General features: G+C 42.9%; 1 protein-coding gene across 4 annotated transcripts in view; it reads left to right on the top strand.

Moving 5' to 3' along the window:
* The window catches only part of LOC132869560 (flap endonuclease GEN homolog 1), a 42,725-nt gene extending 30,569 nt beyond the window's left edge, over positions 1 to 12,156 (top strand). For all 4 annotated transcript variants that reach the window (XM_060902793.1, XM_060902792.1, XM_060902794.1 and 1 more), the window contains 6 exons: positions 6,006 to 6,042; positions 6,137 to 6,217; positions 6,380 to 6,510; positions 7,111 to 7,172; positions 7,778 to 7,930; positions 10,614 to 12,156. In XM_060902793.1, coding sequence (XP_060758776.1) covers positions 6,006 to 6,042; positions 6,137 to 6,217; positions 6,380 to 6,510; positions 7,111 to 7,172; positions 7,778 to 7,930; positions 10,614 to 11,839 — 1,690 coding nt within the window. In that variant the 3' untranslated portion in view covers positions 11,840 to 12,156. The remainder of the gene's footprint in view (positions 1 to 6,005; positions 6,043 to 6,136; positions 6,218 to 6,379; positions 6,511 to 7,110; positions 7,173 to 7,777; positions 7,931 to 10,613) is intronic.
* Positions 12,157 to 12,839: the final 683 nt, after the last annotated feature.

The raw sequence follows: 12,839 nt of genomic DNA, 5'->3' as shown, positions 1-12,839 counted from the left end.
CAAGTTGCTCAAGTTTAGGGATAGGAATGTTAACCCATTCTTGTCTAATGTAGCATTCTAGTTGCTCAACTGTCTTAGGTCTTTTTTGTCGTATCTTCCGTTTTATGATGCGCCAAATGTTTTCTATGGGTGAAAGATCTGGACTGCAGGCTGGCCAGTTCAGTACCCGGACCCTTCTTCTACACAGCCATGATTAGGGGGATTGGTGATGTGGTTTGGCATTGTCATGTTGGAAAATGCAAGGTCTTCCCTGAAAGAGATGTCATCTGGATGGGAGCATATGTTGCTCTAGATCCTGGATATACCTTTCAGCATTGATGGTGTCTTTCCAGATGTGTAAGCTGCCCATGCCACACGCACTAATGCAACCCCATACCATCAGAGATGCAGGCTTCTGAACTGAGCGCTGATAACAACTTGGGTCGTCCTTCTCCTCTTTAGTCCGAATGACACGGCATCCCTGATTTCCATAAAGAACTTCAAATTTTGATTCGTCTGACCACAGAACAGTTTTCCACTTTGCCACAGTCCATTTTAAATGAGCCTTGGCCCAGAGAAGACATCTGCGCTTCTGGATCATGTTTAGATACGGCTTCTTCTTTGAACTATAGCTGGCAACGGCGGATGGCACGGTGAATTGTGTTCACAGATAATGTTCTCTGGAAATATTCCTGAGCCCATTTTGTGATTTCCAATACAGAAGCATGCCTGTATGTGATGCAGTGCCGTCTAAGGGCCCGAAGATCATGGGCACCCAGTATGGTTTTCCGGCCTTGACCCTTACGCACAGAGATTCTTCCAGATTCTCTGAAGCTTTTGATGATATTATGCACTGTAGATGATGATATGTTCAAACTCTTTGCAATTTTACACTGTCGAACTCCTTTCTGATATTGCTCCACTATTTGTGGAATTAGGGGGATTGGTGATCCTCTTCCCATCTTTACTTCTGAGAGCTGCTGCCTCTCCAAGATGCTCTTTTTATACCCAGTCATGTTAATGACCTATTGCCAATTGACCTAATGAGTTGCAATTTGGTCCTCCAGCTGTTCCTTTTTTGTACCTTTAACTTTTCCAGCCTCTTATTGCCCCGTCACAACTTTTTTGAGGTGTTGCTGTCATGAAATTTCAAATGAGCCAATATTTGGCATGAAATTTCAAAATGTCTCACTTTTGACATTTGACATATTGTCTATGTTCTATTGTGAATACAATATCAGTTTTTGAGATTTGTAAATTATTGTATTCCGTTTTTATCTACAATTTGTACTTTGTCCCAACTTTTTTGGAATCGGGGTTGTATGTCCCTGATGTGGGTGGAGTACAGAAGCACAGCAGGCGGGAGCTGATGTTCTCTCACACTTTATTTTTACTCTTTTTGTTGCTTTTCAGCATCACTCACTCACTGCTCACACACAGACACGCGTGTTCTGGTCGGGAGAGCTCCTTTCTCTTCACTGTCTCACTCCTTTTCTAACCTCCACCATCACTGCAACAAACACACACACATTAATTGATAAGTGCATTGACTTTGCCACTCACGTTCCCTGGCCACGCCCTCCATTTAGAAACTGACGGTAGGCCACGCCCCCGCTGCCACATTGCCCGACTGCAGCGGACTCCCCCCCGACAGGATAGGAAGTCTGCCACCATCACCTGCGCCCCCGGCCTGTGGACCACCTCAAATTTAAACGGCTGGAGAGCGAGATACCAACAGGTGAGCCATGCATTGGCATCCTTCATGCGGTGGAGCCATTGAATGGGCATGTGGTCCAAACAGAGCACCCTCCAAAAGGCGCCCCAGCAGGTAGTATTGTAGGGTGAGGACTACCCACTTGATGGCCAGGCACTCCTTTTCTACTGTATGGTGCTGTACTTACTTTCCTGCATTGAGAGCTTGCAGCTGATGTACAGCATGGGACGTTCCTCGCCCTCCACCTCCTGGGACAAAACGGCTCCCAGCCCTCTGTCCAATGCGTCCGCCCCACCACCACCACAGCACAGTGCAGCTTTTACCTGGTTGAAAGCCTGTTCACATTGCTCTGTCCACTGGACTGGATCTGATGCTTCCTTTTTCGTGAGATCAGTCAGGAGGCTGGTGATGTCCAAATAATTAGGTATGAACCTATGATAGTAGCCAGCCAACCCCAGGAACTGTCCCACCCCCTTTTTGGTCTTGGGCCTCGGGCAGGCCGCAATCGCTGCAGTCTTGTCAATTTGGGGATGCATTTGCTTGTGACTCTAAGTGGAAACCCAGATGCTGTACTTCCACCCAACCAATTCCACAATTTTTCAGGTTAGCTGTGAGCCCCGCATGCCTCAGCGCCTCTAGGATGGCCCCAAGTTGTTCCAGGTGCCACGGCCAATCATTGCTGGATATAATAATGTCATCGAAATATGTGGCGTGGGGACGGAGGATCTTGTCCATGAGCCACTGGAATGTAGCAGGAGCCCGAAATAACCCAAAAGGAAGCATAACAAACTGATGTAATCCAAACGGTGTGGAAAAGGCTGTTTTCTCTCAGGATAGAGGAGTCAAGGGGCTCTGCCAATATCCCTTCATTAGATCCAGTGTCAGATAAAAGTGAGCAGCACCTAACTGATTGAACAACTCATCAATGTGAGGCATTGGGTATGTGTCAAATTTAGACACAGCGTTGGCCTTTCTGTAGTCTACACAGAACCGGACCAACCCATCGGTCTTGGGTACCAGGACCACCGGGCTGCTCAAGTCACTGTGTGACTCCTCAATTATGCCCATGTTGAGCATGGCCTTGAGTTCATCCCGAACCATCTTTTTTTGCTTTCAGGTAAGCGGTAAGGGATCCCCCCCCCCCCCCCCCCCCGGGGGGAATCTCAATGTGGTGTTCTATGAGGTGGGTGCAGCCGGGAAGGGGCGAGAACACGTCGGAAAATTCCTCCTGCAACTTGGCAACCTCTGTGAGTTGGGCCAGTGAGAGGTGGTCTCCACAAGGGACCGGAGCAGTTTGGGTTGTTGGTTTGGTTGTTTTTACCTCCAGCCCCACCTCTGCCTTCTCTGGAACTGCCAACGCCACAAGGATCTCCTCGTTCCAACGTTTTAAGAGGTTAAGGTGGTATATTTATAGTGCCCCGCCCCATCCGTTCGCTTCACCTCATAGTTGACATCCCTGATTCGCCATGTGACCTCAAAGGGCCCTTGCCATTTGGCAACTAATTTGGAGCTAAATGTGGGCAATAACATGAGTACTTTGTCTCCCAGAGTGAACTCCCTAAGGCATGTGCCCCTGTCGTGCAGCTGGGCTTGATGTTCTTGTGCCTGCCATCAATTCTCCTGGGTTAAGTGCGTGAGGGTGTGGGGTGTGGAGTTTGTGTGCAGGTTGAGAATGTATTGAATTTGGTTCTTGCTAGTTGAAGGAACCTCCTGCAGCATGTCCAAGATGCCGCGCAGCTTTTACCCATATAATAATTCAACTGAGGAAAACCCCATGGAGGCTTGTGGGACCTCTTGTACTGTGAATAACAGGGGCTTGAGCCATTTATCCCAATTACGTGCATCCTCACTTACAAATTTCTGAATTAAATTTGAGTGTCTGATTAAATCGCTCTACTAAACCGTCCGTTTGTGGGTGATGGATGCTGGTTTGGACAGATTTAATTCCCAAAAACTCGTACAGCTTGTGAAGTGTGCATGACAAACGTAGTGCTTTGGTCCATCAAGATTTCTTTCAGAATCCCGACCCAGGAGATAACACGGGAAAACGCTTCCACAACACTGTGTGTGGAGATATTGCGGAGAGGCACTGCTTCCGGATATTGCGTTGCATAGTCCACCAGAACTAAAATCATAAAGCGATATCTTCGTGCTGACTGATCTAATGGCCAGAGGAGATCCATGCTAATTCTCTCAAAGGGAGTCTCGATTAGAGGGAGTGGGTGCACTTTTGGAGTGGCTGCAGGATTTACTAATTGGCATTCGTGGCACGCCGCACATCACCGACAAATGTCCCCGCAAATCCTTGGCCAGTAGAACTGGGCCATTATTCGGGCTAGTGTTTTATCCTGGTCCTAGGTGTCCGGCCATGGGATTAAAGTGAGCCACATGGAACACGAGTTCCCTACGGCTCTTAGGGATTAACAACTTATCTGTTCACCGGTTTGAGTGTCCTGCGTCACTTGATATAGCCTATCCTTAATAATAGTGAAATACGAGAAGGAGGGTGTTGCATTTGGCTGGAGAGTTTGACCATCACTTGGTCAAATGCATGATGCAGAGTCTTGTCGTGACTGCTCTAATGGGAAATTCTCGAGGGAATCCCCAAGAGAGGGAGGAGGGGTGGGCTGCTCCTCACTCCTTCACATCGCCCTGACATGATGCTAACGTAGATGGCTCTGTGACAGCTTCCCCAGTCAATGCCACACCGGGATCCCTCTGTGACGCATCATTGCAGGACCCACCCCCTACTATGTGATCCATTAAGTTTCTGAATCCTGGCCAGACAGTCCCCAAAATCAGCGGGTGGGTGAGATGAGGATTAACCGCTATCTTTATTTTATGCTTTTGTCCCTGAAATAGAATATAGACCCGACACTAGAGGATAATTGTGAACATCCCCGTGTACACAATCTTCACCGCTTGTGCTCTCCCCAATGCCTCATCTTGTGCCAGGCTTTGGTGGATTGAGGTCTGATTATAGCCGGAATCCACCAACGTGTGATATGTATCCCCTTGGACACTTACCAGTATACGATGCGCTCTGATCGGGGGCGGTCTCTGGCTTGTCGGGGATCCGGACCACAGCTCCCACTTCCATCATGGAGCACTGACTCTGGAGCTGTCCCAGTTCCCCGCAGCACCAGCATACCAGCCCAGGCTTTCCCTCTGCACCAGTGTTCTGGGCATCGCTCACCAGGGGGGAGAAGACACAGACACGGAAGGAGAAGATGGGAGCACACCATGGGTGTGGCGGGCCAGCTGGGGGGGAGCCGGCCCCCTTCTCCGTGGTGGGGGAATGGAGCAGGGATGGGAAGAGGAGGGAGGGGAGAAGGAGAGAGAAAAAGAAATAGGTGACACGTGTGCCTGTCGCTGGAACCGCCGCCAGATGGTCCTCCACCAACTCGATGACTTGACCCAGCAACGCCGGGCGATGACACTGGACCTACTCCCTGTTCCTTCTGGATGTCACGCAATGAACTGCTCCAGTGTCACCAGGTCAATGATCCCCTCTGCGTTGCAGTCATCCACCCTCAGCCACCGTCGGCAGGCAGCCTAGAGCCGTTGGCCGAAAGTAAACGGCTGGCCAACCTCCTCCAATGTCAGCATCTGGAAGCACTCTGACAATGTTGTTCTGGGGAGCGGCCGACATGCTGCAGGATGGCTTGCTTCAGGTCCGCATATACGAGCTGGCTGTTGGCGGGGAGCTGCTGCGTTGCACGCTGCTTGACCGGCCACCTCCACACTTCGCCCACTTGCTCAAAGAGAGTGATGAAGGCCTCTGTATCGTCGTGCAGGCCCATCTTTGTGAGGGTGAAGTGGGGAGGGTCCACCGCGGTGGCGGTCGAGGCCCCCGCCGACGTGACCAGATGCCAGAACGCCTGGCAATCTTCCTGCTGGGCCAGTATCAAGGCTTCAAAGTGTTGCTATTGCTCTTTCTGGAGGGCTCCCGGGTTTCAGCACCACTGTAATATGTCTCTGATGTGGGTGGAGTACAGAAGCAGAGCAGGCTGGAGCTGATGTTCGCACGCACTTCATTTTTACTCTTTTCGTTGCTTTTCAGCATCATTCGCTCACTCGCTTCTCACACACAGACGCACACGTGTTCTGGTCGGGAGAGCTCCTTTTCTAACCTCCACCGTCACTGCAAGACAAACACACATGCAACATTAATTGATAACAGGTGCATTGACTTTGCCACTCACCTTTCCTGGCCCCGCCCTCCATTCACAAACTGATGCTAGGCCACGCACCCGCTGCCACAAGCATATTAATGAAAGGCTGCCTATTAATGGTTTTGTTTTGTTGACAGGAAAACCCTGGCCTGTGACATGTTCCCTTTCACAGAGGTGAGTACCATTAACATCGTCTATAATATGCATCGTTGGTTTTTTTCTTTTTTGAGAAATTAGTATCATTTGTGTAATTTCTCTTGTCTTTCAGATCATCAATGAATATTTGGTTCCAAAGGACAAAGCTGTTACTAGTTTTAAAAGACGGAAACCCAACCTACTCCTCATGCAGGTCTCTGGTGATTTTATATCTGTTCTGCATAATGTTATAACCTTGAGAGTTTAGCTTGCAGTCTATGAGTTTTATTATAAACATCACGCTTTACATACTGAAGCATCACTTGTACTTCAGGACTTATGTGTATATTTTTTTATTCACTGCTGTTTCTGTCAGAATTTTGCTCTGGACAAGATGGAGTGGCCCAAACATTACACCAGTGAGAAAGTTCTTTCTCTGATGACCTACACTGAACTTATGAACAGAAGTCAAGGGGCACAATCATCAACACAGATTCAACCTATTCGGTTTGTGCTGCATGTGAACTTTAGTCATTTTTCTTGCATTTGCTTCAAATTATTTTTGACGGATTTTAGCCGAATTTGGCCTTTTTCTTTACAGAAGTGACTTGGAGAAGTGCTTTGTAGTCCAATCAAAAACAAATCCTCATGCTAGTACTTACATGTTAGGATGTAAGAATGCTATCAAGCTAAAAAGAGGCGTTAATGCTTGTAATTCAGAATTTCCTACTTTTGACATTGGAAATAAAAAAACAAGCCAAATGCCTGCTCAACTTGGAATTCCTTCTTGGAAAGTCGAGAAACTTTCCCTAACCATCATAACATTGACACAGCTGCTCTTACCGCCAACAGTAAATAAAATATCACAACGTTAAATGGGTTTATAGTAGAATTTATAGTAGATTAATCAATACAGACACATTTGATGGTTAAAGCTATTAATTGAGCCATACAGATCATTGTTTTGAGGGAGCAAATACATCATAAAGTTAATCAGGACCACTAATGTTAGCTGACTAGCATGTTGTTAGCAAAATGCACCCTTTCATAGAGAATTATCTTTCTGGATAGTTGATCAATAATTTAGATTGATTTTTGTTTATACAGAATACACAAGCGGCGCATAAGGAATGGTATCTCCTGCTTTGAAATCCTGTGGTGTAAACCAGGTGAGATCCTCCATCTTGTAAACCTTAAATATAAATATTTCAAGGTCAAATACTGATACTTGTTGCCATCCAAGGGAATATATTTAGCGTCCAGGACATTAGTAATTGGCCGGCTTTGCAGATTTTTAAATATTTCTTTTCAGACAGAGCCGTGAGTCTCTAGCTCTGGACGTGTGACAAGTGTCACTGTTGCTCTTGTTAGTGTCTTGTTGTGAAAGCAGACGTGAAGGAGATTGGTGGTGTGATTTGCGGGTCGCAGGTGATGGAACAAATGTGGCATCCTGACGTGCTAAAGTTGCTTCCTGTGGAAACTGTGAACTTCGACTCCTTACATCCTGTACACACACAGTCCATGCACCAAGTTTAGAGAATGCATTTTAAAATGAAGGACATCAATACAAATGATCTCATTCTCTACACAGGACCTGAATGGATAATGAGTAAATAATAAAATAAAAGACTCCTCATCACTGTGTGGACCTGATTCATTTAAATTTGAATCTGAAAAGTATCTTTTTTTTTTTTTTTTTATTCTCAGATCAAATGATTTTGAGATGTTAACTCACCTGACATCTGATCTTATATGTGTATTGTTATCGGTGCAGATCATTATGTATTTCCTGAGGACTGCTCTCAGGAGGAGACGGATGTAGTGAGGACTGTGGAAGAGGAAACCCTGTTCACCGTGGCTTTCCCAGACATTGTCCAGCTCTTCCACAAGGAAACCACAGAGACCAAGGACAACAAACTAAAGAAGAGTATGTCCCTGTTTGTCCTTCTAACACACAGTCAAACACATCAGTTTCAATTGCTTTTGAGTGAACAAGCCCAAACAGCACACGTTAAATAATGCATATCACTGCACACACAATATTCAAGACTTTGTGCTGCTTCTTATGATGGGTGTCAAAATTTTTGATTCCCTTCATGAAAGTGATCCATAACTACGTAATCATGCAATACATGATTATTTTGAGACCAAGCATACAAGGAGTTTATTGAACCACAGCTTTAAAAGTAGAGCAGTTCTTTCTATGCTGGTTTGAAAATTGTCACCCTGACATTTAATATTTTGTCAACCCTTCCCAGAAGAGAGCAGCAGCCCTGAGTGTCTTCCTGTAATGCTAATGATGTTGGAGACACTTAAAAAGGGGTCTTCATCCAGAACATATATTATATTATATTATATTATATTATATTATATTATATTATATTATAAGGCTTGTGCATGTGGCCATCCTTCCTTCTTAAATTCACACCACAGGGTTTCAGATGGGTTCAAGTTCTGAGCTGGTCATTGCTCATCGCAAAACATTGAATTTTTGTTGCTTTAATCATTTCACTGGTTCAGTGATCAAGTATCAGTGGTAAAGTCTGAATCTCCTGGCAGACATCTTGGGCTGAAATATCCAACCTTTGTAAGAGTCCCTGAACCACGAGCCACAAAACAGCCTTTTTTTGTAAGGTGTTCTTGGATACTGAAAACAAATAAAAAAATAATTTAAGTATTTTAAGAATGACAAATTGGTTGCATTTATTCAAAATAGTCCTTAGCGGTGTTCTAATAGTTCTCATGAAATTTTTGTTAGAGATAATGTCTTGTATGAGTGGATTTTTTTTTTTTTTAAATTATTGTATGTAATGTTTTTACACAACCAGTTTGTGTGTTTGTTTTTTTTTAATTGCGGGGGAGCAATCGATTTGGAGGACACCATATTTAAAGCATTTAAGAAATGTATGAAATTGTTTCTTTGGCTTGCTGATACTTAAATTAATTAATACATCAGTGATACTGTTAGTGATGCAGGCTGTTGTCCCTGGTAACCAGTGACCCTGAGAATTTCTTGGGTGGTTAAATAAATGGGCTTTTCCTTCTGTGAAGTGGCAGAGATCAAAGCCTGAAGCTGTGATTGTGACACCTGCTGGTGTTTGGCTTGCTAACCCCTCACACTTCCACAGCCAGATCCCAGCAGTCATTCTGCACTCAAATGCTTTGATTAACACGATGTGTGGCACAGGAGGCCCCGTCCAGTTAACTCTCTTCCACTGGCCAGTCTCTCTCACACACACGTGCGTGCACACACACACCCCTTCTCTCTCAAATTGCATTCAGTTTGAAAGGACCATTCTGTTTTTTGGTTCTCCTTTAGCCTGATATGGTTAAATGGCCATTTCAATGCATTAATTACAGTTCTATGAACATTCCTATGGCAAAACTCCAACACTGATGGATTGTTGATACTTTTTTGCTATTTCTTTGTAATGGGGCATAAAACAAAGCCAGTCTTCACTTATTTTGTAACATGAAGTAAATCTAAGGGTCTCATAAAATGTGTAGATTGATACAGGTTGACAGAAGTAGGGTTCTGGGGGACATCAATTATGGGTCCCACAGAAAAGTAGTGTTTGCCATTTACCATTGAAATCATTACAAATTGCAGCTAGTTTTGATTGCAGATCAAACATTTTTATTACATCCAAAATTAGATAAAAATTTCATGTTTTGTCTTTATAGAATGTATATTTTGAAAGTTATGAAGGTAAAAGGGTTTTTTTCCTACTTTTTTCTCTTTTTTTTTTTTTTTTAAGGGGCTAGGGCAAATTTTTTTGAAATGGCCACCATTTCTCATACAGAAGTGAGGAAAAACTCAGTAAACTCTGAGATTGGGTGGTGTAAAAGTCCTCTGTCACTGGTTGATTTAACATGGAATCACCTGTTCCTCTTAACCAAACACACAAATATTGTGTTTTTCTGGTCTCCCACAATCAGCTGAATCTTTCGCATCCACCAACAGCTTTTGATTTAAGATTAGATATCCTGGACCCAGGGTCCTCAAACATTCTGCAGCTAAGGGCTTCTGTTTTAACTATAAAGCAGATTTTAATTCAAATAGATGTATCCAAGTTTAAAATACAAATAAAGGACCTCACTTTGAGAAATCTGTCCAAGATCACACAACTTAAAATTTAAATTTTTTTTTCAGCCAAGTGGCTGAAATCCTGTATTTATGATCAGACACCTCAGACAAATATTTATAGACATTAATGAGATTCTTCTAAAGAAGCTTTTACTATGTGTTTAAGGCTGTATTCATGGAGTAATTACCTAGCTTTTAACAAAAGTGGATTCGTTATAATCTCAGGTTGGTGTGACGTTTACAAGAAAAAACCTCAAGTACATAGTTTTTACTGTGTTTTAATTGCAGTTTAGGTGCCAGAATGTACTTGTACTACTGTCTCAGTTGTCGGTCTGTAAGTTTGTTTGAGGAAATAATGTTGTTTATTCCAAATTAATTGAAAACATAAGAATAAAAAACTGTTTTTGAAAATGTGTTAAGGTACATTTTAGACACTGAATTTTGTGGTGTTGTTTTTTTAAATGCAACCTTTTTGTTTACAAAAAAAAGTTCTGATCTTTTGTTTTTTGTTTGATGTCAACAGAAAAGAAACCGAAGGCAGAAGAAGAGAATCCGGCTGTTTCTTCTGATGGAGTGTCTGATCTTTTTGCTCAGATGTCACTGAAAAGTTTTTCACATCCTGAAGCCCTTGTGTCCTCAGGGAAAAGCTTACAGGCGATACCCATTCCTGAGTCTGATGCTGACCGCTGTGTCGCTGCCACACCAACTACTGCATCACATCTCACTAAACACTCTAATTGTCATGAAATCCAGTCAGCATCTGATGGCCCTCTTTCCTCATTGAGACAACCAGCAGTTCTAGCTTCATCCTGCCATACAGGGACAGTATCTCAGGTCCAGAGTTCCCTTTCAGTATCTGTAGTGATTGATGAGCTTCACTTGAGTAGCATAGACTGGGATGCTTTGTCTTTTACTGCTGCCCCATCTCCTCAGTCTCAGCACTGTAAAGCTGATCCTCAACCAGTAAAAATATCAGATGAAGGTACCAAAATGGAAGTCTGTGGTTCATCTACTGCTGAATCAACAGCTCCAGGGACTGATGGCCTTTCACAGTGTTCACTGATGGAAAGAGTCCATTTGAGGAATATGATAAAGTGTTCTGGTTCTCAGAATAATGAAGAGAAGGAATCCAAAGTTGTTAGTTCTGAACTGAAATGCGCTTTAGGTTTAGGTCACAACCCTAAAGTACCATCTCAGTCACGGGATCACAAATTGGAGCTTAGCACAATTAACACTATGGCTTCTGATGCAAAGGAAAAAGCATTCACAAAAACACAGCAGCCCAAAGATTCTTTCCCTGTCCTGGTGCTACCCAAATACAAATTTGTTAAACCCAAACACTTCAACAGAATGTCCAAAGATCCTGATCAGACACGTAAAGAAAGTGCATGCAAGAACAGCGTTTGTAGAAGACAAAGTTCTTCCAGTGATGACAGTGAAGTGGTGAATCAGCCCCGAGCCAAACAACAAAAACTAAAAGCCAATGTCAAGCCTAAATCATGGATTGTACAAAAAACTGTCCGAGCACAGCAACTTGGTAAACAGGACAGATGCAATACGTTTCCAAATTCTGTAGACACACATCAAAGGTCAGACTCCACGACTCCTGAAAAACAACCATTCAACACAAACTCAAGAACAAATCCCATAACACAGACATGCAGTACAAAGAGTGATGAGGATTCAGATGCTTCCTTTTGTAGCCCTTTGCCACTAGCAGAGAGGTTGAAACTTAAATTTAACAAATAAAAATAATGCCTTTAATTACTGCTAATAAACCATCTGATTTTGTTTTTATTAATAATTGATTGCAACTCTATCAGTGCATGTTTGTACAAAAAATGTGCAATTTACTAAAGTTTGGGTTGCATGTTGGGTTTGTCTCAGTGTATACTAGACATGATAAATTTAATACCCATAGGACAAACTTGAAGTTATCACCTCTTTTATTAGGATTAACATCTAATTATCTTCTTACTGAGCCACCAGGCCATGTGCTGATTTTGTGACATGAAGTAACAGCCATGTACTAATAAGGACGTTAAAAAAATAAAAGCTTAAACGTGTCACTTCCTTTTCCTCACCCAGATCCCTTAAACATGGCGCACTTTTATTGCACACCCTGTGTTGGTCTTTCTTCACCCATGTAGTGACATGTTGCACACCTTTTCAGACATGAAAGCTTGGAGAGGTCTGTATGGAAAGAGGGAAATGACAGCTGCAGCACTCACAATATCTGTAGAGGGTCAGACTAGCTAGCTATATATTTAAATTAGCAGATCTTATGTTTGTCTTATTTTAAACGCTGGCATTCACTGCACACTTCAAAATAACCTATTGTTACTTTAATAGTATTAATATAATGATTATTATTAATAGATAGAAATTTTATTGGTCCTGAGTGAAATTGCAGTGTTACAGTAGTGGTAAAAGTCAAACATTCACAGGCAAACATAAATTTATGTATCGATACAAGTGAGGTGGCACTCGGCAAAAAGAAAAAGAGAGAATCTAATGGAAATCTATTGAGGAGGGAGTTTGTCTCTATACAAAAATAAGTGTAAACAAACTTGTAGTTTACTTGTAGTCTACTGCTACTAATATTGTTAATAATGCCACTACTACTAATACTACTACTACTAATAATAATAATAATTAGTAATAGTAGTAATACTATAGTTTTGTTTTTCAGTTAAAGAAATTGAAAAACTAGTATAGTTCATGCTTCTATTAATAATAATAATAATAA

Source organism: Neoarius graeffei, chromosome 21 (genome assembly GCF_027579695.1).
Source record: "Neoarius graeffei isolate fNeoGra1 chromosome 21, fNeoGra1.pri, whole genome shotgun sequence".
NCBI lineage: Eukaryota > Metazoa > Chordata > Actinopteri > Siluriformes > Ariidae > Neoarius > Neoarius graeffei.
This window is presented reverse-complemented; position numbering and strand designations above follow the sequence as displayed.